General features: G+C 42.5%; 1 protein-coding gene across 2 annotated transcripts; it reads left to right on the top strand.

Moving 5' to 3' along the window:
• The first annotated feature begins 3,749 nt into the window (after positions 1-3,749).
• LOC134293769 (phospholipase A2 inhibitor and Ly6/PLAUR domain-containing protein-like) lies at positions 3,750-25,675 on the top strand. 2 transcript variants are annotated; one of them, XM_062962376.1, is made up of 7 exons: positions 3,750-3,822; positions 4,186-4,294; positions 4,977-5,105; positions 12,913-13,068; positions 17,393-17,530; positions 24,088-24,248; positions 25,050-25,675. In XM_062962376.1, the coding sequence occupies exons 2-6, from the start codon at positions 4,213-4,215 to the stop codon at positions 24,138-24,140; spliced, it is 558 nt and encodes a 185-aa protein (XP_062818446.1). In that variant the 5' UTR covers positions 3,750-3,822; positions 4,186-4,212; the 3' UTR covers positions 24,141-24,248; positions 25,050-25,675. The 2 variants fall into 2 exon arrangements, with proteins under 2 accessions (XP_062818446.1, XP_062818447.1); XM_062962377.1 differs by lacking the exon at positions 3,750-3,822 and having other exon boundaries at positions 3,842-4,294.
• Positions 25,676-25,921: the final 246 nt, after the last annotated feature.

Here is a 25,921-nt window from a genome sequence, read left to right as displayed (position 1 = left end):
GGAGATAAATAGGTACCACCCTGGTGGGAAGCTAATGGTGCTCCATGCAATCATGCCAGCCACAGGACCTAGGAGGTGTCTATGGACAACGCTGGGTCTTTGACTTAGAAATAGAGATGACCACCAACGCCTCGAATCGGACTCGACTAGACTTAGTGTCAAGGGAAACTTTTACCTTTACCTACGCAGATGACATCCAACTATTGTACTCTCTTCCAACCAATTCCAAGGAAGTCATTCCGACTCTAAACCAGTGCCTGGTGCAGTAAGTAAGTAAGTAGTAAGTAAAAGTTTATTTGTATACCGCCCTCTCTCCCAAAAGGGACTTGGGGCGGTTTCCAATATAAAATCAGCATAAAACATTGTACAATAAAACGCTATAAAAATACAGAAAAAAACCCCAAAACAAAACAAAACCACATAACAATTGACCAAGACAGTCACATAAACAGAAGCAGTATAATTACTCAAATAACATATGAATCACAGAAGAAGAAAAAAACAAAACAAAACAAAACAAACAAAACAGAGGAATAAGGTGCAGTGTGAGGGTGAACAAACTGAAACTGAATCCTGACAAGACAGAGGTCCTCCTTGTCAATCATAAGACCGATCAGGGTATAGGGTTACAGTTTGTGTTAGATGGGGTTACACTCCCCTGAAGATGCAGGTTTGCAGTTTGGGTGTTCTCCTGGACTCATCACTGACCCTGGAATCTCAGTTGTTGTTGGTGGCCAGGGGAGCCTTCGCACAACTAAAACTTTTGTGCCAACTGCGCCCGTACCTTGCGAAGTCAGATCTGGCCTTGGTGGCCCATGCACTTGTCACATTCAGACAGGATTGCTATAATGTGCTTTACATAAGGCTGCCCTTGAAGACTGTTCAGAAGCTTCAACTGGTCCAAAGATCTGCAGCCAGATCTCCCTGCGTACAGGGAGTGAACAACCCCCCCTGCTAAGGCCCAACCTATCTATCTGACTGCATCTCCCAATATGAGCCTGCCCGAGCCCTACGATCAGCTGGAGAAGCCCTACTCTCAGTCCCACCTCCGTCTCAGGTGTGGTTGGTGGGAACGAGAGAGGGCCTTCTCGATGGTGGCCCCTTGGCTCTGGAGCTCCCTACCAAAGAACATCAGAATGGCTCTGTGCCTGTTATCCTTCAGGAAACAAATAAAAACTTTCCTTTGGAAGGAAGCCTTTGAGGAAGACAATGGTTAAGTTAGTTCAAGTGCAAAGGATATGGAATATGACAATGGGAAAGTGGTGGTTTTTATCCTTAATTATAGGGGTTGTGTTATCATGTATTATTGTTTTTAGATTAGTTATATGAATTTTATATGCATTTATTGATATCTATTTAGAATATGATGCGATTTATGTTGAATGGGATTGATATGTGAGCCGCTTTGAATCCCTCAATGATGGAGAGAGGGCGGGATATAAACAAAGTAAATAAATAAATACAGAAATAAATAAATATGTTATCCATGCCATTGGATTAGAACCTCTTTCTCTGAAGATTGTCTGTTGGTTGCTGTGCAGCAGTCCCCATACATAAAACAAATTCATGCACAGCCATCTTTCAAACAAATCAAAACTAAAAAATCCTATGGTGATTGGCAAGTCATGACAGAAGCAGGACTGTGAATCCTGGAAGTTCCTAGCTATGGAGTAGTCCATAGGCAGTGGATAAGGGCTCAGTCATTCCAACCCATTGCCAAGAATATATATTTGGAAAACAACCATACTTATCATGAGTGATCACCTATGATGATTCCTTCCCATTGCTCATGGCTACCCATTGTTCACTCATTGTAAAGACCAGGGGTGGTCAGTTGTGACAGATCTGAGGACCATTTTTAGGATTATGGCAAGGTTCACAGGCTGCACTTTTTTTCTTATATTTCCATTTCTAAATTTATTTTAAAGACACCTTTTCATTTTTCCTGTTACTAGACACATTACTGTGGCGGTATTGTATGGAAAGCATACACCTGAGCCAGTTTTCTATTCCGATTTCATATTTTCAGTAACTCCACTTTGTAATCACAGCACTGTACAGACTTGGTATTCTCAAGAGGGGCTGGATTATGATTTGGATGGGGGCAGGTTTAAATCCAATATTTCTCACAATTGCTGTAGGCCTCAGGCAGTTTGATACATAAGACACCCTGGAGAAAGAACATTCACAATACAGTGTTCCCTCACTACTTCGCGATTCGCTTTTTGCGGACTTGCTGTTTTGCGATTTTTAATGTTCACTAAAATAATATTATAAATCATAAAAAATTATGATTTATAGTGGCATTATCTCAGTCAGGTGCGGGTGGCGGGGCGAAGAAGGAGCCCAAACGGCAGTGGGAGGAGGAGGAGAGGGTGCCATGTTTCCCTGCCTCTTTCTTCCCTTCCTTCCTACCTTCCTTCCTTCCCTCCCTCTTTCTACTTCCTTCCTAAGGAAAAGCCTAGCATCCCTACTTCGAGGATTTTCACTTATCACGGGTGGTCCTGGAACGTAACCCCCGCGACAAGTGAGGGGACACTGTATACCAGAAATGGGAAACTCTGTTGGACTGAGGATCATTTCTAACACTATGGGTATAGATGTGTTTATGTGTTATTTTTTACTTGATTCATTCTACTTCATTTCCTTTGTTTGTTTGTTTTTTGAAAAATAGAGATTTCATCATAGCAGAATCTATCATGGCCTTCTTCTATCCCGAAAGATAGTTGCATCTATCAAGTAGGAAATTAAGGTACCACTTATAAAGTGGGGAGGCTAATTTAACTAATTTACGACTCCATAAAAATCATGAAGTGCCGTCGCAGTGGATGATGAAGCAGCTGCTCCCCCTGTGGCCAGAATCGAACATCCCCTCAGGAGAAGGTTAAATTGCCTCTGCGTCTCTGTCTCTGTCTTTGTTCTATGTGTATGGCATTGAATGTTTGCCTTATATGTATACAATGTGATCCGCCCTGAGTCACCTTCGGGGTGAGAAGGGCGGAATATAAATACTGTAAATAAATAAATAAATAAACAAGTACAATATGAGTAAAACATACATTTAGGCATTAAAATTCAATAGCCAAAGTAGTGAATAGTATTTGGATTATATTTATTTGTTCATTGTGGAAAAAAAGAAATATTTATAAGGCAACACACTAAAATGACTTTCTTCTGATCTGTAGAAATGCAACTGACAGTTGTTTCCAAATTCTTTTGGCACATGGCCATGTTGTACCCACCTGCCACATGGGTTTTAAAGATGTGCTGCCTCTTCAAAACAAAGAAATGCTTCTGCAAGCTTCTACACTAACATAGTTGAATAAACACAGATTCAAAGCTCAGCCTCCAAGAGTTTGAGTTTGGACAAAGAAATCAATCAGTTTTAGTGTACCTCATATTTTTTTTTAAAAAAATCAAGTTCTTCCTATCCCGAATATGAAGCAATTATGCATTTTGATTAATTCTTACCAGAAATGGACTGACATGAAAAACAAAAGCTCCATCTCAATATGTACTGACAGTTAGGTTCTGGTTGGACACCCTCTTGAGTTGCCCCTTGCTTTCCATCACAGAGCCCAACCAAACTGGTTTTGTTTGCTGTTTACTGTCTAATAGCGGGAAATTCTGCCATAATGGCCACACTATCTTTAGCTGGAACCTGTCTACTGTTCATTGTTCTTGTTAATGGAGATCTCATCTGCCATTCTAAGAATGCCCAGGTTTTTCTAGAACTTTGAGAAGCATTAGTTCAACAGAAGGGCAGCCTCTACTCTTTATGGCATCAAACAGGAATGCTGAAAAAGAAAATCTCACATCAAGGTTACAAGAGGAATTGATGGCGAAGTGAAATGTTAAAACTAAACAGTGAAACAGCTTCTAAGAAGAAAAAACGCTACATCATTGTAGTCAATTTGACTTTCATGCAATTAGGGCTAATACTCTTCTGTGAAAACATTAGGCTTTGTACAAAAATGTAGTTATTTCTTAATTTCAAATCGTTAGGTCCTCCATCACAGATGCACACTGGAGAACATAGAGATTTAAATCCGATCTGTGAATAACCAAACCCACAAGAGCCAAAAACCACAAATGTGGAGGAAAACTGTCGTTTTTAAAAATGGTCTCAAGAACATTGTAGAAAGTTGTTCTTTGATGCAATGCTTCTTTCTGATATTTTTGCAGGCCCTTTGACCAAAAGAATTCAGCCCAATGTGGAGAGAGGTCTTCCGGATTTGTCTCACCACGCAGCCTGTGCTTAGGTTCTTCATCTTTTTTGTTGTCTTAAGAATAGGTAAGGAGGAAGTGGTCGATCATTATAAATTGAGACTGGAATTCAGACACCGTATGGCTTTGTATTCCCTCGCCCACTCTGCATCACCCCAAGCCGCCCCTCCTTTACTGAGAAGTCTCTAAATATGCATCACATGGCCATTATGTGCTTCACAGCAAGCAGGAAACCTCAGAGAACATCGGGCTAGATCCTCATAGCCAGATGTGAAATTATTGCAAAAGTGCTGAGATCCACTGAGGTCCTCCAAGGATCTCATTGCTTCTGTGATCATTTTGCACCTGGCAACAAAGACATAGCCAGATGCTTCTCGGAGCCTTCCTGCTCACTCTGAGGGCCTTCCACACAGCCATATAGCCCAGAATATCAAGGTAGAAAATCCCACAATATCTGCTTTCAATTGGGCGATCTGGGTCCATACTGCCATATATTCCAGTTCAAAGCAGGAAATGTGGGGTTTTATTCAGCTGTGTGGAAGGGGCCTGAAGCAAAGTATGGCTATGTGAACCATCTGTGGTGCTTAACAGGAAGTCGGGCTCAACATAGCATAGGTCAGCATGTGGATATTTTCATGATGCTGAGGCAATGTAGAAGTGAGGCCTCCAAGTGGCTAAGAAGGTGAAGAAGTTGCATCTGTAGGGAACTACAATCATTCTTTTTTCTCCCCCGTTTTTCTCCATTCCAGATAACGCCATATATGTTCCTCTTGAGTGTGAGGTTTGCAATTACATGAATTCCGTGTGCACTGGCCCTAAGCAAATGTGCCCTGTTAAGAAAGATACCTGTGCCATGACTTACTCCGCAAGTAGTCTGGGTAAGTATCAGGGAAGTTTATTGCTGGAGATGAATAGATTGGTCAGTTTGACTTACAACTGCTAGCGATTTCTGAAGAAATGTGAAATTTTTACTTCTTAAGCAAAACCAAACTGCATCAATTTCTCAACCATTTGTACTGGCTAAATGCAAATGCACTTACCTGCCCTGTTACTACTGATGTTATAGAGCTTACTAAGCCAAACTAAACCATATAAAGTTGTGGAAGACTAATTCAGCCCCACAAAAATGGGCTAAATACACAAGGGTTCATACTCAGTGGGTTCCTCCTGATCCTATGCTGCATACTAGCAGTAACCTGATGTCAGAGGACAGGATTATCATCCTCTCTTTTCCCAGACAGGCTGTTTTTTATTTTATACATATATTTTCCTTCTTTGTTTCTAACGATGGAATTAAATTTAAAAAATTAAGAAACTGCAATAGTTTAAAAAATCAGTGAGGTGGAAGCTCCTTCTTTGGAGACTTTTAAACAGAGACTGGATAGCGATCTGTTGGGTGTGCTTTGATTATACTTTTCCTGCACGACAGGGGATTGGACTGAATGGCCCACGTGGTCTCTTCTAACTCTATGATTCCGTCATTCGATGAGTGTTGTAAAAATATAAGTGCGGGACCATGGAATGGTGAATCAGTGCAATTGTGGGCCCATCCAGATAGCCCCTTTAATGCAGGACTTCCCACAACAAAAAGGGAGCTATCTGAACCACGTCTTCAGAAAACATGAATTAATTCACCACAAAACAGGAAAACCCTGGTTTGTGGCGAATTAATTTGTTAGTGGGTTTATTCTGCACCTTCCAGGAAGGCGCGGGACAAACCCACTACTTCCGCTGTCTGGACTAAATTAGCCGGAAAACCACAAGAACACCTATCCCCTCCCCAAAAGCCCCCCAAACCCCCTTTAAAAGGGTTTTTTTCGTGTCAGGAGCGACTTGAGAAACTACTAGTTGCTTCTAGTGTGAGAGAATTGGCCGTCTGCAAGGACGTTGCCCAGGGGATGCCCAGATGTTTTGATGTTTTTACCATCCTTGTGGGAGGCTTCTCTCATGTCCCCACATGGAGCTGGAGTTGATAGAGGGAGCTCATCCATGCTCTCCCCGGGTTGGATTTGAACCTGGCAGCCTTCAAGTCACAAAGCTTTAACCCACTACTGTCAGCGGTGATGAGGCGAAGGGTTAGTCGAAAATCCAACTGTTGTTGAACTTTATTTACATAACTATTTACAGTTACAGTTATTTACAAGAAATCCCGGACACATGGCTGTGTCTTCTCGGCTACAGAGCATAGCATTCATAGTCCATCTCCAGCGAATGCTGAAGCCGAACACACACTAACATACGACACTCCCCTGCATTCCACAGACCAAGAAGGAAGTCCCAGTCAAACAAACTTGACCCCATTGGTCCTGTGATACATCAATCAAAGCAGGTTCTTATTAACTCCATAGTTACTGAAATGCTGTTGTGACTGCGCCTTCGGGGATTATGGTTGATGGGGATGGAATTCGAAGAGGAAGAAAAACCCTCGTGATGAGGGTTCACTGGAGGAGTTGCGCAGGAAGCGACTTAGAGAGCTATATGGGGGATCTTCTGAGGAAGATTCAGATGGGGAGATCGATGCTGAGGAACAGGTGGTGGCTGGGGAAACGGGCACTGAATGGGCACAGCCACCGGAGATGTCTGGGGATTTGGGGTCTATGGATACTTCTGAACCTGGGGTTTCTGCAGGAGCTGATCCCAATTGGGATGCTTGGAGAAGGGAGGATGGTTCTTTAAGTGTTCATGGGGCTAAGTGTGGGCAGGATGATTGGGACTCCGACGAATTGCTAGGTACTCCAGATCCACGAGCTCTAGCTGTGTGGAGCTCAGACTCTGAGTAGATTTGGGACACCTGGTGTTTGGGTGTGAGTGTTTGGTCACCCAGGAGGAAGGGGAATAATATGGGAATGTTTGGCCACTGCACTTTGCGTGTGGCAAGGTGTTGCTGAGGCGCCATTGGGATCTCTGTGTTTCCATGAAGACTGGACTTGGACTATGATTTGAATCTGCTGTTATCACCTAGCTTGGCTCTCGCTGTGTCTTATCGTGGACCTGTTTTGGATGACTGCACCCTCTTCAGACCTTGGATCGGAATTTGACCTTGCTACTGCCTTCGCCCTGTGATTGATGACTACTATTGGCTTTTGACTCCTGGCTTGCTCTTTGGACACCGCTGTTATCTCCTGACCTGACCTTGGAATCCCGGACGACGTCTTTTCTCCATCCTTTTGGAGCCTTCGGCTTTATCCACATTGTGGAAGCAGTCTACTGCATTCTTAGTTTGTTTGTTTGTTTCCTGACCAATTTGGTGTTTTCTTTTGGGAACTGTTCCTTTGAAAACTACAGAGCCGGCTGGCAGGGCTTGGACTCAGAAAGTGCAGTTTGCACTAAGTTTGTTTAGCTTTGTTTTTACCTGCTTGTGTTGCTGAATTATATTTTTGTTTGAACTGCTCTTGAAGCACTGATAGTGAAGTGTTTCAAGGTTTTTTCTGTGTTAACATTACTTTTTGGCTTATCTGCTGAATAAACTCTATTTTTGTTCGCTAATTGGCGTCTGACTCTTGACAAATGCCTTGCCGAGACTAACACAGAAGGCATTTCTAACAGCCTAGATTGATTTTAACATTTCACACAATTCACAATACCCTGACAATTCCCCTCCGAAATGTTTAAATCAATAATCTACATACTTAAACACTCTACACATTTGATTAAACTCTCTCTTGAACTTCTACAAGATAACACATGTATACATACAGTCTCTATCAATCACATGTAAATTGCATTGATTACAATATATCAACACTCTTCTCGCATCTTTATTAACACAATCGATGCTAGCAATGTATCACAAAACACTTTTGTTTCACTTCATTAATCAATAGTTTTCCCAACCTTTGAAAAACTTGATTCATTGTGCCACATTGATTCACTTAATGCTGCCAGGCTATATTTCAACTCATTGCTGGCTTATTCATGGATTTCAGTTTCTCTTAAATCCAAGTCATCTCACAATCATACTTCACCCAAAAATCTAGAGAGTTCTTTCTCTCACTCTCTATCTCTATTACATATTGATTTTTCCACACCAATGATTCTCAAAAAATGATTAACTCTTTCTGAACATATACACATTCTTCATTTTCCGTTCAGACAAATAAAACAGTCACACTCTTTTTACCACTTCTGGCGTTTTGGCAACACTTGTGCCAATTGACATGTTGGTGACCACCAATCATCTGATTCATTCTCGGACTTGAGAAGAGACACGTCTTCACTGTGTTCACTCTTTTCTGTCACCTGTTCCTCACTCTCATGTCTAGGTGACTTTCTCCTTTTACCCCCTCTCTTCTGACCCTTCTGGGGAGTCTGTACTTCCCCAGGTTTCTCTGGAGAAACTATTTCCTCTTTAATGGTTTGTTTCACACCTCTTTCTGCAATACAATTCCCTCCACCTGAAGCTTTCTGTACCTCCGCTTCCTTAGTGGAATTGTTATTATACAAAATCTCCTTATTCAAATGCAACCTGTCCCAGCCTTCATCCTTCTCAAAGTACGCCTTCTTTGAGTAAATAAGCCTCCCAAGACCACTGTGAAACTTTAGCTTGTCTTGGTAGTAGCCTAAGAACTGCATTCTTCTCCACTTAGGCTCACCCTTTTTCCTCTGGTTGGCTGGAATTAATACTTTAGCATTTTGAGCATATATTTTCAGATATCCGAGATTTGGGGTTTTTTGTACATTTTCCGAAATGGGATGTCATCCAATTCCTCATCCCATAACCTGTTCAAAATATAATTACTTGTGTGTGAACACTTTGGCCAATTCTTAGTTGAGCTTTTGGAATCTCTGATCAAACACTCATTCATGTGAAGAATTTGCTTCATCCTATTTTGAGCCACACCTTCTTCAAATGGTTTAAATGATTTTACATTTTTAAATCCTATATTCCTTTCACTCAACATTGTCTTCATCTCTTCATTACACACATTAATTCCTTTGTCAAAAATTATTTGACCTACATGCTGTTCATAGACCCTTTCAATCATGTCTATCCACTTAGACACCTTTGTGACTGCTTCCTTCAAATCTTTAAGGAAGTAAATATAACCAAATCTTGTGTGTCTGTCAACTAACAGCAAAGAAAATTGAGAACCTCTCTGGCTTTTCACATCATATTCTGTCAAATGTAGATGAACCATTTCAAACATTTCCTTTACCTTGATTCCAGATCTTCTAGGGAGTTCATTTGATTCAATTGCCATCTCTGAACAAACTGCACAGTCTAACAAATTTTCACATTTCGCACACTCAAAATCTGTGCATATCTCTAAAGTCTTCCTGAGCACCTCTACACGTGCATGACCCATCACTCTGTGAAGATGATGGATACACCTGTCATGTATGATCTTCTGCTTCACACAATGAACTTGTGCCCCATCTGGAAAATTGTTCTTGTCAAATAACATGTACATTTTGTTCTTTTTAACACCTTTGGCCACTACCCGGCCATCTCTCTGAATATAGCAATAGATTCCACTAAAAACCACTCTATATTCTCAGTTAAGGTAGCCACACTTAACAGATTAGAACTTAATTCTGGGATGTAAAGTACATTTTCCCAATCTACATTCAAACAAGAGATGAAAACAGTGCCACATTTGTTAAACTTTCTCTCAGTTCCATCAGCCAAAGTCACTGCTGTTCCTGTCACATCCCTTATGTTTTTCAAAAGTTTAATATTAGTAACAACATGGTGTGTACAACCTGAGTCCAAATACCACTTGTTCTTTTCGGTAATCCTTCCATTCGCTGCAGCCATAAACACCTGGGGCTTTGTTGTTTTTGAAAAACTTCTTGCCCCCCTGTTTCCACGAGAACTTCTGGCCTTGTTGTTTGGGCAATTCCTGGCAAAATGCCCTGGCCGGTTACAGACAAAACATTGCCGTGTTTTGACCTGGAGAACTGCAGCTTCGTCATGATTCCCAGGAACACCATCTGGACCAAAGCCGGCCACTTGTGCCACCTCCTGGTCGCACTGCGCCATCGTCTGCTTCTGGGCCATTTCAAAAGGCCTTCGGTCCACTGCTTCTAGGATTCTTCCACAAACTGAATCCAATTTTAAGTCCTGGACTCTCACATTCTGAAAAGAATGTACCAGAAAGTCCCAATCCTCGGACAAACTGCAAAGCACCAAATAACACTTCTGTGCCTCTATATATTGCAGGCCCCTTTCTTCTGCTCCAACCAATATTTGCTTTAAATTGTCCAAATGCTTTCTGACATTCTGGCCCTGAATAAGCTTTGCTGAATACAGTCTTTTAGTCCAAATGATCTTAGACATGCAAGTCTTCCTCTGATGGACATCTCTCAAAGCTTGCCAAATCTCCTCAGGAGTGTCATTCCTCACATGGACAAGTTGGTTTGGTTGAAGGCACAGTACCAAATATGCTTTGGCTTTCCTCCTGTGCTGTACATTCTGGTCAGTTCCATCTAGGGTACTTTCTAGATCCTCTGTTGCCAGCAGAGGTCGCATCATTACTGACCACGAAGCATAATTATCATCAGACAGCTTTTCCATGCTGGAAATGAAGCTTTTCCCAGCCATCTCTGCCATCAAAAAGCAACAACGACACCCCAAACTCCCGGTGAATCAGCTGCCTCCGTGACTCTCGGTCTCCGAGATTAAGCCGTACTGCTACTCACACAAGCGCAGACTCAGGCAGTCACAATCTTCTCCCTGCAGCTTCACTGGAGCTTTCACTGGGTCCCCTCCATCTCTGAATTCCCCCTCTCGGCCGCACAGTTGTTGAAAACACACCAGCCATCAACATCTCCACTCACTGCGTGTGATGCCTCATGGACCTTGTAGTCCTGCTCCCAGTGCCATCGTGGCTGATGAAGATGAAAACATGGGGTTTTCGCCGGCTCAGCAAGAGCCGGAATTTTTCCAGATGCCTGATGTTGATGTTTTTGCCCAAGAGGCAATTTAAAAATAACCTTGAGCAATCCTCGCCTCCTTTTGCCAGGAGACAGTCCTATACTGTGGGCAGGGGAGAAAGGGAGCAGATTCGCAGGAGTCTGAGAATTGCAGCTGATTTGCCATGCTTCCCTTGGGAAAATCTAGGGAGTCTCACATCTGGAGAAAGCTGGGTTTCGTTTCCTGTTCTCTAGGGAAAGGGAACGCTGGACACCTGCTTGGCGGGAAAACGAGACCCAGATATAGGTGCCTGGCACGGTAGGTTCCGTGCGGAGTCAACAGAGCAGCTTCAGGAGTGATTTCGTGTTCCAGCCTAGTGCGGACTTCGCAAAGTCCGCAACCCCAGCTTCCTTGCCTTGCCAATCCAAGTATTCAAGAACTGCCTTGTCTTTCCAAGTATTCAAGAATTGCCTTGTCTTTCCAAGTATTCAAGAATTGCCTTGCCTTGTTCCTAGCCACGGACCTTGCTGCAAGAATCAAGTTTTGTTCTCAACCTTGTTGTGGTTTTTACCTTGGACCCTGAAAGACCCTGGACATTTCCCCACACTATTGCTTGGCAATAGTGTGTGTTTTGGTTTTGGATTTAACTTTGAACTCTAATATCATTTATTGGACAAAACATTTCTGGACTATATTTGACCTCATTTGATAGGTCTGCTTCTGGACTGCATTTTCTACTTGTTTTTATTATTCTTATATATTTCCTTAATAAAGATATTAGATAGTTATTGGCCTCCGTGTTTGGTTCTTGGTGCTCCGTTGCCTCGGGCGTGACACTGCGCAGCGAGAAGCGGAGAGGCCTGGGCCCATAACCGACTGTCAGCGGTGATGAGGCGAAGGGTTAGTTGAAAATCCAACTGTTGTTGAACTTTATTTACATAACTATTCACAGTTACAGTTATTTACAAGAAATCCCGGACACATGGCTGTGTCTCCTCGGCTACAGAGCATAGCATTCATAGTCCATCTCCAGAGAATGCTCAAGCTGAACACACACTAACAGACGACACTCCCCTGCATTCCACAGACCAAGAAGGAAGTCCCGGTCAAACAAACTTGACCCCATTAGTCCTGTGATACATCAATCAAAGCAGGTTCTTATTAACTCCATAGTTACTGAAATGCCTGCCGAGACTAACACAGAAGGCATTTCTAACAGCCTAGATTGATTTTAACATTTCACACAATTCACAATACCCTGACAACTACGCCACCAGGGGCTCCTCTTAAAAAAAAGATTTTTTAAAAAACTTACCAGGCCTCCACTACAGTGGTCCTGTAGCTCTCCTGGAGTGTAGCAATGATGTGCCAAGAGAGCGGAGGGGTGTGAGGAGGAAAATTGCCCCCCCTCCACTCTCCTGGTGCATCATTGCGACGTGCCAGGAGAGCTGCAGGAACAGTGTAATGGAGGCCTGGTAAGTTTTTAAAAACCTTTAAAAGGGATTTGGGGGGGCTTTTGGGGAGGGGATAACAGTGTCCGGGTGTTCTCCTGGAAGGTGACATCTGGACACCCATGCCAGAAAGTACGGGCCTTCTGGTTGTGTGTGGACAGGCACCCAGGAACATTTGCGTTTCTTAAATGTGAATGTTCACAGGATACATGCCTGTCTGGAAGCACCCTGTGCTATTGAAGACAGGTGCAATTATTGAACGTGCATAACCCGATATGGATCCATTATTTATGACAATGTGACTGGTATGGAATAGCAGACTATAACATCAGGCAGTTTGCTACTCACTGCACAAATGTTTTCCATTTTCCTCTGTAGATGAAGTAACTACATGGATTACCACAGAGAAAGGCTGTGAAAGCTCGAACATCTGTGGGTCTACCACCATTGAAATTTATTTGGGGAAAGATAATTACTACTTGGAACATGTACTTTGTTGTACAGGGGACAAATGCCCAGATGACATTCCTGAATGTAGGTACATGTTATTGTTTTTCTTTTTCTTCAATTCTTTCACCCACTATTTCTTCACCTCCTCTACCCAATTTTCTTCAGATTGTTAAATATCTAAAGATTTGTCATCGAGAGCATGATGCAGATTTCTTCAATGCTGCTCCAGAAATAGGAGCAAGACTAATGCTTTTAAGATATAGGTGGATAAATTTTCATTGAACATTAGAAAGAATGTCTTGGTGCTAAGGTACTAATTATCTAGACAAGTGGTAGAGGGTCTATATCTGCTGGGATCTAGCTTCCCTTGAAAGGGAGTTGGGGAAACTAGTGGCAGCAACTGGAATATATACATATATGTGTGTGTGTGTGCGCGCACGCGCACACGCAAGAAGTTGTATGTGTGTCCCACTTCCGCAAATAACTATAGCTCCCACTATTCAAGAGACACCAATGTCCCTCCCTCCAATTACATTACAGGTTAAAGGGAGCATGTCCAAGAGCCCCGTCAACATCCTCCACAAGCACCATACTGCCGACCACATAAGTGAAGGCTTTCATATGGGGACAATTTCATTCTAGATTTCCTGTTTTTTCTCCACCACAGACATCTCAGTGTTCCTTACTCTCTCCATTGGTGTGGAATTTGCATGACCCTGCCCACTACCTCTCCTTTAACCCTTTCCTATTCTTTTCTATGGCACACAGCAACTGAACACACTGGAGAAGTTTGGGGAGAATTCACCATGATTTATAGGAGTTGTCGGGATACTGGGATGTATAGTTCAAATAAAAACTAAGAGTACTCTGAACTCCACCAACTATGGACTTGGACCAAACTTGGCATACAGAACCCCCATAAACAACAAAACATACTGGAGGTCTTTGGGGAAAATTCACCTTGATTTTGGGGAGTTGTAGTTCACCTACATCCAAAAGAGCCCTGTGAACCCAAACACCGATGGATCTGGACCAAATTTGGCACACATACCTGATATGCTAAAATTTGATTACTGGAGGAGTTTGGGGGGAACTGACCTTCCTGGGGGTTGTAGTTCAACAACAAACAGAGAAACTGTGACCTCCACCGATGATGGACCCGGACCAAACATGGCACACAGAACCCCCATGACTGACTCAACCTGGAGGGGTTTGAGGGGACTGGCTCACCATAGTGGGAGTTGTAGTTTACCCTACAGCCAGAGAGCACACTGAATCCTGCCAATGATGCATCTATCTAGAGCAAACTTATCCAACATAACAAACTTCAAGTACTGATGGAATTTCTCAGGGTTAACATGGCATGATGTGAGTTGTAGTTCACCCACAACCTTATGCATTTTGTACAATTTAAAATTTACTTTTTCAAATAACTCAGACAAAACCGGGTACCCAAGCTAGTATGTGTGGATATATCTATATATATAAAAGAGTGATGGCATCACGGCAACCCACAAAACAACAAAAGTACAGGCCTCCCAACCTCGAAATTTGACAACACAACCCATCACCCATGCCTCAGGGTTGATAGAACAAAAAGAAAAGAAAAATAAAGTCCTAATTAGAGGGAGAGCAATAATTGTTTTTATCCAATTGCTGCCAGTTTAGAGGGCTAATCTCTGCCCACTTGGTCGCCTAGCAACCAACTCAGCCAAAGGACAGCCAGGGTTCAGTTAGGGGACAGGCTGATTTAGGCCTCACTTAGGCTTCTTCCACAGGTTATCTAATTTGCACTGGATTATATGGCAGTGTAGACTCAAGGCCCTTCTACACAGCTATATAACCCATTTATAATCTTATATTATCTGCTTTGCACTGGATTATCTTGACTCCACACTGCCATATAATCCACTTCAGTGTGCATTCTATACAGCTGTGAAGAAGGGGCCTCATATAATCCAGTTCTAAGCAGATAATTTAAGATTATCAATATACAGTAGACTCTCACTTATAGAACATAAACAGGCCGGCGGGATAAGTGAATATGTTGGATAATAAGAAGGGATTCAGGAAAAGCTGATTAAACATCAAATTAGGTGATCGTTATACAAATTAAGCACCAAAACATCATATTATACAACAAATTTGACGGAAAAAGTAGTTCCATGTGCAGTAATGTTATGTAGTAATTACAGTAGAGTCTCACTTATCCAACACTCGCTTATCCAACGTTCTGGATTATCCAACGCATTTTTGTAGTCAATGTTTTCAATATATCGTGATATTTTGGTGCTAAATTCATAAATACAGTAATGACTACATAACATTACTGAGCATTGAACTACTTTTTCTGCCAAATTTGTTGTCTAACATGATGTTTTGGTGCTTCATTTGGAAAATCATAACCTAATTTGATGTTTAATAGGCTTTTCCTTAATGCCTCCTTATTATCCAACATATTCACTTATCCAACATTCTGCCGGCCCATTTATGTTGGATAAGTGAGACTCTACTGTACTGTATTTACAAATTTACCACTAAAATATCACAATGAATTTAAAACACCGACTACAAAAACATTGATTACGAAAAGGCAGACTGCGTTGGATAATCCAGAACATTGTATAAGCGAATATTGGATAAGTGAGATTCTACTTTAATATGAAATAATTACTGGGATAGAATAATGCAGAACAATATAATCTCTAAAACCAGGACAGTAAATAAAGACCAACGGTCTGAAAGCAGGAAGATTGGAAATTCCACAAAGGAAATAATCAGGGCCAGCTAACACCTCCCAGGAAAGGATTCTTCCAGAAAGGAAGCTGAGAAGGGAGTGAAGCACTGTGTATTACCAGTCATTATTATTACTATCATCATCATCATCATCATCATCATTATTATTATTATTATTATTATTATTATTATTATTATTATTATTGTGTTGCGGTCAACCGTGAAAATGAATACAATCTGGCTCCAAGTATTCAAAAACACTAAAATCAGAATATATAAAATTAATGTGGTATAATAAAACAGAACAATACAACCTCTAAAATCAGAGCACTAAATAAAGAACAACACTCTGAAAACAGGGGAATTCCACACAGGAAACAATCAGGGCCAGCTAACACCTCCCAACAAAGCATTCCCATCATCAAAGTCTGGCAAATCCTCTGTTTTCTCAGGGCCACAGACAGTAGAAGCACATAAAATATCGCAAACAACACCACTCTGAAAACAAGGGAATTTCAGACAGGAAACAATCAGGGCCAGCTAACACCTCCCAACAAAAAATTCTCTCAGAGGAAACAGCCAGGCTTTAAATCTGCAAGGCCATTACATCCTAATCATTTTTCCTAATTGCAGCATTCATACTTGCCTCCAACAGACAAAAAACAAACAAACAAACAATCAGAAATATTGTATATTCACAACCTTTAGGAAATAATATCCCCTGATGGCGCAGCATGTTAAAGCGCTGAGCTGCTGAACTTCTGGACCGAAAGGCCGCAGGTTTGAATTGGGGGAGCGGAGAGAGCCCCCACTGTTAGCCCCAGCTTCTGCCAACCCAGAAGTTCAAAAACATGCAAATGTGAGTGCATCAATAGGTATTGCTCCGGCGGGAAGGTAACGCCGCTCCATGCAGTCATCCCACATGAACTTGGAGGAGTCTACGGACAACGCCGGCTCTTCGGTTTAAAAATGGAGATGAGCACCAACCCCTAGAGTCAGACATGACTGGTCTTAATGTCAGGGGAAAACATTTACCCTTTACCTTAACTACCACCAATTCCTCCATACTTTTATTTCCCATACCACCATACTTCGCCACAGCAACGCGTGGCCGGGCACAGCTTTTTTATATATATATATATATATATATATATATATATATATATATATATATCCAGCATGCATCTCTGGTCAGCTTCCTTTTGACCACAGAATCATGATGGAAGATTTACAAGTGACTAGAGAAAACATTTCTCTAGGAATGTATAGATCTTCAAGTACAGTTTTAGAATTATGTTGGAAGACCTACAAATGCTTAGAGATTACATTTCTGTAAGCATTTGTACGTCCTCCAGCATGATTCTATGCCAACATCTTGAATGACTAGAGAATGTTAAAAAAGAGTGTTAAATTCGCATTTTTACCACTTTTGCATGGACTCTGCATCCCTAATCTCAGCAAATGTGGAGACACTACAAAACATTTCAAAGGCAACTTCATATTGACTATATTATAGTAATCCAGATGGGATGGGACTATGGCACAGACTGGAAAACTCTAGGAATGGCACAGTTAGTGCACCAGCGATAACTGTGAATGCACTCTTGCCCATTCCAGAAGACCACGGTCAGGACAGAATTTAATGCTAATCCTGATTTCTTTTGCTTTTCAGTACCAAAGATACCGACTGAACACAAAGGAAAACACTGTCTTTCATGCTTTTCTTATGGACCGAAATGTCATGGAAAGATGGTGGATTGCAAGGGAAATAATATATACTGCTTTCAAATGCAATCTCGTCTATATAACGGTAGGTCCCAGATCAAATGTAACAAAAAGTGTGTAGGATCAAAGTTGCCAAAAACAAAAGACAAGGGGGATTGTAGGCATTGGGTACCCATAATATACAGGCCCACTTCAGTTAACAAAACCTCTGACAAAGACTCTCCTTTTATAAAATATTTTTATTAGAACCAAATCCAGCCAATGTTTTTTTGGTATTGGTTTAATTGGATTTTTTTTGGCAACACTAGCAATGGAGGACGCTGAAAGAAGAAAGATTTTGGGAGAGAGACTTTCAGTATCAGGTTGCAATAGCATGTCTGCAAGACAAAATTCCAAGAAATCTTGACCCGACAAGGAATGCGATTCTTCTCTAGGTTGTGATAGTGACACTTTTGTGTTCTGATGGTTAAATGTATACAAACTTTGTTTCATGCCCAAAACTACTGAAAGTATTGTGCATGAAATTACCTTCAGGCCTTTATGAAACATAAATGAATTTCATATTTAGACATCTCATTATGTACATTGTAACACCCTAAGCAGCACGAACACTGGAAACCAACACTGAGGCCAATAAACAATCTAATATCTTTATTAAAGCAATAATAGTTCTAAACAAAAATAAGCAGAGTATATAGTCCAGGAGTTGACCTTTTAAAGAAGATCAAAATTAGTCCAATAAAATGAAGTTATGTGTCCAGTATTAGAATCCAAAGTCTATATTCCAAATAACCGAAACACACTCAAACTTCTTGGAAGTTTGAGTGGGGAAAGAGCAAGGTTTCACAGGGAGATTCTTGAAGTAAAGACCAGAACAAGGATTCAAGGCTAGGCAAGGTATTTCGTGGTGGATCTGAAACGCAGTCCAAACTTGACAAGGAGTGGAACGCAACTCCCGGTCTACTCGTGAGTAAGTGCACTGGAGGGCCGCTTGGAAGCTCAGGAACAAGAGACGATGTTCTTCTATGAATAGTCACGTTGACACCGCGATAGGGAAAGCTCAGTGCAGAACTTTTATGGAAGTTCAAGAGCTCCCCCCAAACAGGTGTTTAACTCCCCAAATCTTCCCAGAGAAACGGAGCTGTTTCAACATTGTACCAGATGCCTGCCTCCCCAAAACTTCCCAAGGGAAACGGTTTAGTCACAATCTTCTCTCTCCGCTAATCTCGCACTTCGCCTTAAAAACTGCTTTTGGGAGCGATGTGTTTTGAGAAAAGCCTTCCTATCAAACACCAAGCTTTCCAGAGAAACAGGCTCTGTTTCAAGGGCGTCTCTAATTGGCTCTGGCACGAAAATGTCAACAGGAGACATCTGGAAAGGAACAGAATCTTGCCGAGATGGAAAAAAGCCCAAATCCTCTTCAGTTTGATCTATGATGGCTGCGGGGTCATGGGCCAAAGGTCCCTGAGACATCACATACATATATGAAAAATCTAATATCCAAAATGGTTCTGATCCCAGGCATTTTGGTCAAGGGATACTCAACCTGCATTATATTACTAAAATATATGTTAGAAATATATTTCTGGAACTAGAGCTTGTACATGTGTAAAAAGGGATAATGTTGAATTCAAGACAATATCATGCTGGAGGATCTACAGATCTTTAGAGAACCAAACCTACAAACAATCAAATTCACCAATGCCAGATGTAGTGAGGGCTTCAGAAAGGCATTGTGATACTTAAGGAGGAAGGAACTATAGCTATGACTCTGTGGTGAATCCACATTGAACAATTAACATAGTTTAATAGCACTTTAACTGCCAGGATGCAATGCTATCGAATCCTGGGATTTGCAGTTTACTAAGGTACTAGCACTCTTTGATTGTGAAGGATAAAAACCTTGCAAAACTACAGTTCCTATGATTCCACAGTATTGAGCCATGTCAATTAAAGTGATGTTAAATTGTATTAATGCTACAGTGTAGCTGCACCCTTAGGACTTCATTGCATGTATGTTCCATCCCTTTCCACACACTTCTAAAACAGTTCATAGATGAAGTACCATGAAGCCCATCATATGACTCAGACAGACTTCTGGCTGTCATCTGTCAGTGAAGTGGAAATCGTCTTCTGAGCTCCTGATGCGTCTGGAAACGGGAGAAAGCACTTAAAAACACGTGGGATGAGATCTGTAGGATTTGCCCATGTTGAATTGTTTCAATGACATAGAGTAATGGGCATTCTTAAGAACGGTGCCCTTCAGTCTCTTCTAGAGTAATGTGATTGAAAGGGGGAAGATCAAGTAGTCCAGAAGTAGTGTCAGTCTTAAGAACGGCGCCTTGGGTCTCCTCTAAGTGGATGGTTGAGGAGGAGGAGGAGGCAATCCTGTGTGATTAGGGTAAATAAATTCATCTTCGTTAAAGATGGAATCTCATGCAAGAAGACAATTTCCCCTGCTTTTTCCAGCTCTGTCTGATGAAGTTCTTATTTAGCCAGTACCAAAGACTGTATACCTTGTATATTTGTGTGTGTGAGAACATTCAGGAGAGAACTTTGTATTCATTTGCTTCAGGCGAGCTTCCCAAAGCTGACTCACTCACTGCTGTGTGAACTAGGACTACATAGAACTTTGTTTTTATCCAACATGCTGCTTCCTAATTCCCAACATTCATTTCCATGAAACTACAGCTAAATCTACCTAGAGGCTGGACTGCACTGAGCAAATTAGCCGGGTATAATGTTGGAGTTTTAAAATATACTAACCTATTTTGAGGATAAAACATTGGGTTACTTTACGTGTTGTAAGCACTGAGTCACAGTTTCCATGATTAATAGAGGTGTGCATTTTTGTTTGTCCTCGTAAGTCGTATCAAATTTGCTAAATTCATACTTACGAGTTGATATCAATTATGTAGGCGTGGTCCACACCAAAAATTTAAGAATAAAAACTTACCCCATTTTTTTTTAGTTTTGTAAATCTCTGAAGGCTCCCAAAGTCAGTTTCATATTCAATGCAAAGAAGCAAAACTGAAAGCAAAGCCAAAAAGGCTGCCTTAGTGCCTTGCCTTTCCTCTGTAAATTAATGGCCTCTCACCATTAAAAAAGGCTGGCAATGAAGGGAGAAAGCAGAGTTTGCTGGGAAAAGCACAGAACTCAGTTTAACTATTTGCATTTCTGGCAGGGCCAGCCCAAGGTAATTTTCAAGTGTAAGCGAACAGAATTTTGGCGCCCCCCCCCCCCCCCAAACCAATCGGATATCGAATTGTTGGCAGTTGTGAGGCTACCCTGAGTCCTCTTCAGGGTGAGAAGGGCGGGACACAAGTATGGAAAATAAATAAATAAATAAATAAATAAATAAAATCAGGACAGTAAAAAAAGAACACTCAAAAACAGGGGAATTCCAGACATGAAACAATCAGGGTCAGCTAACACCACCCAACAAAGATTCCCTCAGGCAGGAAGCAGCCAGGCTTTGAATATGTGAGGGACATTCAATGCTAATCAAGGTGGCCAACTGCAACATTCACACTTGCCTCAAAGAGTTCTTTATCCCACTCTGGACATCATTCCACAGATATATAAACCCCACTTGCCTAATTTCCAACAGACCTCACAACCTCTGAGGATGCCTGCCATAGATGTGGGTGAAATGTCAGGAGAGAATGCTTCTGGAGCATGGCCAGACAGCCCAGAAAATGCACAGTAACTCAATAATGATAACGATAATGATAATTTTATTTCTTACCTGCTCAAGACGGTTGACAACATTGCTAGAACACATAATAATTTAAAAACACTCCGTAAAATATACATATGGAAACATATTTCCATAAAATACACAAAACAAAAAGGAGCCCCGGTAGCGAAGTGTGTTAAAGCACTGAGCTGCTGAACTTGCAGATAGAAAGGTCCCAGGTTCAAATCCCGGGAGCGAAGTGAGCGCCCGCTGTTAGCTCCAGCTTTTGCCAACCTAGCAGTTCGAAAACATGCCAATGTGAGTAGATCAATAGGTACCACTTCCGGCGGGAAGGTAATGGCGCTCCATGCAGTCATGCCGGCCTGGATTATCTGCCTTCATAATCTCAATTATATGGTTATGTAGAAGAACCCATACCCTGCCATATAAAATCCAGACTATCTGCTCTGAACTGGATTATATAGCTGTGTGGATGCATATAATCCGGTTCAATGCATATGACCTGGATTATCTGCCTTCATAATCTCAATTATATGGTTATGTAGAAGAACCCATACCCTGCCATATAAAATCCAGACTATCTGCTCTGAACTGGATTATATGGCTGTGTGGATGCATATAATCCGGTTCAGTGCATATGACCTGGATTATCTGCCTTCATAATCTCAATTATATGATTATGTAGAAGAACCCATACCCTGCCATATAAAATCCAGACTATCTGCTCTGAACTGGATTATATGGCTGTGTGGATGCATATAATCCGGTTCAGTGCATATGACCTGGATTATCTGCCTTCGTAATCTCAATTATACGGTTATGTAGAAGAACCCATACCCTGCCATATAAAATCCAGACTATCTGCTTTGAACTGGATTATATGGCTGTGTGGATGCATATAATCCGGTTCAACGCATATGACCTGGATTATCTGCCTTCATAATCTCAACTATATGGTTATGTAGAAGAACCCATACCCTGTCATATAAAATCCAGACTATCTGCTCTGAACTGGATTATATGGCTGTGTGGATGCATATAATCCGGTTCAGTGCATATGACCTGGATTATCTGCCTTCATAATCTCAATTATATGGTTATGTAGAAGAACCCATACCCTGCCATATAAAATCCAGACTATCTGCTCTGAACTGGATTATATGGCTGTGTGGATGCATATAATCCGGTTCAGTGCATATGACCTGGATTATCTGCCTTCATAATCTCAATTATATGGTTATGTAGAAGAACTCATACCCTGCCATATAAAATCCAGACTATCTGCTTTGAACTGGATTATATGGCTGTGTGGATGCATATAATCGGGTTCAAAGCAGAAAATGTGGATTATCTGCCTTGATAATCTGTCTTCTATGGCTGTGAAGAAGGGGCCTTAGGAAATTATAAATCCTAGGAGTAGGCCCACATGTTCCAGCTTCTGGAACATGGCCAGGCAACTGAAAAACCTGCAGCAACCCAGCCTCAGGCCCCTCCATTTCCCCCCTCAGTTGCCAAGTTGGCCCAGGCCTGGGCTGGAGACATGCCTGGCGAAATGCTGGGGACAGGGACGGGCTCCTACCTGCCCCGTCTTCACAGCTGAGAGGGTCCCCAAGGAGGTGCATGGCAGGGGCGCAGGCCTGCTCGACCTGCCGGAGCTCCGAGCATCTGAGGAGCTCCTTCCAGCCACGGAGGGCTGCCGGGCGTCGCGGGAGGAATCCAGGAAAGGTGCAGGTGGGGCAGCAGGCCTAGAGGCCTGGCCTCAGGTCTTGTTCAGGGGCAAGAGGGCTGCAAGGGCGAGAGGGCTGAGTGCGAAAGAGGCGTGAGTGGGTCGAGTGAGAGACAGGCGTGAGTGGGCCGAGTGCGAGAGAGGCGTGAGTGGGCCGAGTGCGAGAGGGGCGCAATTGAGCTGAGTGTGAGAAGGCCGCGAGTGGGTCGAGTGCGAGAGAGGCGCGAGTGGGCCGAGGAGTGCGAGAGGAAGCCTCGACAGCGCCCCCCCTTGACGTGCGCCCGAAGCGGCCTCCATTGTTGGACTGGCCCTGATTTCTGGATTTTTTCCAGAGTATCATCTGACTGTACTGTAGCAAGACAAAGTTGGTTTAAACAGTCACTGGAAGCATCATGAAAACAGTCTGTTCTTGGTGAGTCTGTGTTGTTGGGTTCACGTTGAGAGGCTATAGGTCTTGCTCAGGTCCAGCCTATCTTTGTGATCGCATCTGCTATTACAAACCTGCATGAACTCTACGATCTACCGGGGAGGCTCTTCTCTCATTCCCACCTTTGTCTCAAACCCGATTGGGGGGACGAGAGAGAGGGCTTTTTTGGTTGTGGCCCCACGGCTCTAGAACTCTCTCCCTAGATAAATCAGATTAGCCCCTACACTGACGCCATCAGAAAAGAGTTGAAAACCTGTTTTTTTCTAGCCACCTTTGACTGAGATGAACAGTTTACTGAGTCTTCTGCACTTTATCATGGAAGTTTGCCATTAGTTCTCCTAATACATTGCACAATTATAATTGTTTCCTCTCCTCCAAGACTGAGGCTTGAAGTGCCTTGAATCACCTCTGTTCACTGGCCATGCTTTTATTTTGTGATGTGTTGTAGAGTTTGATATATTAATTTGTTGTGATTGTTAGTATTTTATTTATTTATTACATCACTTCTACTCCGCCCTTCTCACTCATCAGGGGACTCAGGGCGGCTTACAATATAAACATACACATCAAAAACAGTTTTCATCAAATTTAAAAATCCATCGAGATTAAAAATTACAATAAAATTAAGAATATACATTAAAAATATACATAATTATACATTTAAATATACATTTAATATACACCATGTCCAGGTGGGGTCTGTCAGGAGTTCATATATTCATATCTCATTTTTGCTGCTACTCATGCTCAAATTCCTGGCCCCATAACCACGTTTTTGTTCTCTTTCAGAAAGACAGGAGGGAGGGAGCCTGCCTGACTTGACTGGGGAGAGCATTCCATAGGCGGGGGAGCCACTACTGAAAAGGCCCTGTCTCTCATCCCCGCCAGCCACACCTGTGAGGCTGATGGGACTGCGAGCAGGGTCTCACCTGACGATCTTAAGCTTCAAGGTGGGTCATAGCGGGAGACACGTTCGGACAGATAAGCTGGGCCGGAACCGTTTAGAGCTTTATAGGCTAAGGCCAGCACCTTGAATTGTGCTCGGTAGCTAAATGGCAGCCAGTGGAGCTGGCGTAACAGAGGAGTAGTACGCTCCTTGTACGCCGCTCCAGATATTAACCTGGCAGCCTCCCGTTGGACTAATTGAAGCTTCCGAACAGTCTTCACAGGCAGCCCCACATAGAGTGCGTTGCAGTAGTCTAAACTGGATGTAACAAGAGCGTGGACCACCGTGGCCAAGTCCGGCTTCCCAAGATAAGGTCGCAGCTGGCGCACAAGTTTTAACTGTGCAAAGGCTCCCCTAGCCACCACTGAGACCTGGGGCTCCAGGCTCAACGATGGGTCTAGGATCACCCCCAGACTGCGCACCTGAGCTTTCAGGGGGAGTGTGACCCCATCCAGCACAGGCTGTAACCCTATACCCTGATCGGCCTTCCGAACAGGGTATAGGGTTATACAAAATTGTTGTATTTTATAGTGTTGTATTTTATTGTATATTGTTGGGCCTGGTCCCCTGTGAGCCGCCCCGAGTCCCCTCAGGGAGATGGGGCGGGATACAAAAATAAAGTTGTTGTTGTTGTTGTTGTTGCTACTATTATTATTATTATTATTATTATTATTATTATTATTATTATTATTGCAAAACTCTATTCCTTAGCAGCACATCTATTTGAAGGGGAGTCCCAATATGGACTTCTTGGGAGGAACAGTAACTGCCATGATTCCTCTAACCCACACATCTTTTCTTCTAGAATCCCACTTGTACGTTACTGCTAAGGGCTGCACAACTAAGTCTGTCTGTGGTTTACTAGCTGTGGGTCAGTCTCCGATTTGGAGCCGTTACACAACTCTTCTAAATGCAGAATGTAAGCTAGGACATTCTAAGGGATTTCATTCAACCAGTTGCTCCATGGCAAACATCTTTTGGCTCCTGGTGTTGAAGATCTTTCTCTCTGTGTAAAAGACCGGACCCATTCCAACATTCAGCTGTGCCTCCTTTTCACTTCCATGTCAATCTCTCCAATGCAAGCTGACCTGTAGGATTTTCTGCTTTCTTCAGTGAAAATAAACACAAGTGTGTCAAAAAAGGTTTGTCGCTGCCTGTTTCCTGTTGGGTTTTGGGTCCGGGCTCTACAGCTTGGCATTCCTGGTTCCTGTGATTCTTCGACTTGGACTGGCTTATTGTGAGTGTGTCTTCTCCCTTCTTGGACTTTTGGACTGGCGACTTCGGCTCTGTTTGGTGACCTGGGTGACGTTTGGATTGGCTTACCGTGGATGCAGCTTTCTCCCTTCCTGGCCTTTGGATTGACTTGACTGCGGCTGGTGTAAACACTTTGGAGACGACGCTGGTTTGGACACTTTGCAATGGCTTTTTGGAACTTCGACTGGTTTTGGTTACTCCCTTGTGCAGCGCTGTCTTCAAGGAAGCCAGCGCTGAGCCAACAATGTGATGAGCCAACAATGTGATGCGGCTGCTAAAAAAGCCAATGGGATTCTGGCCTGCATCAATAGGGGAATAGCGTCTAGATCCAGGGAAGTTATGCTCCCCCTCTATTCTGCCTTGGTCAGACCACACCTGGAATACTGTGTCCAATTTTGGGCACCACAGTTGAAGGGAGATGTT

The sequence above is a fragment of the Anolis carolinensis genome, unplaced genomic scaffold, assembly GCF_035594765.1.
Source record: "Anolis carolinensis isolate JA03-04 unplaced genomic scaffold, rAnoCar3.1.pri scaffold_10, whole genome shotgun sequence".
Classification (NCBI taxonomy): Eukaryota; Metazoa; Chordata; class Lepidosauria; order Squamata; family Dactyloidae; genus Anolis; species Anolis carolinensis.
Note: the sequence above shows the minus strand (reverse complement) of the source record. Positions and strands in the feature narration are given on the sequence as shown.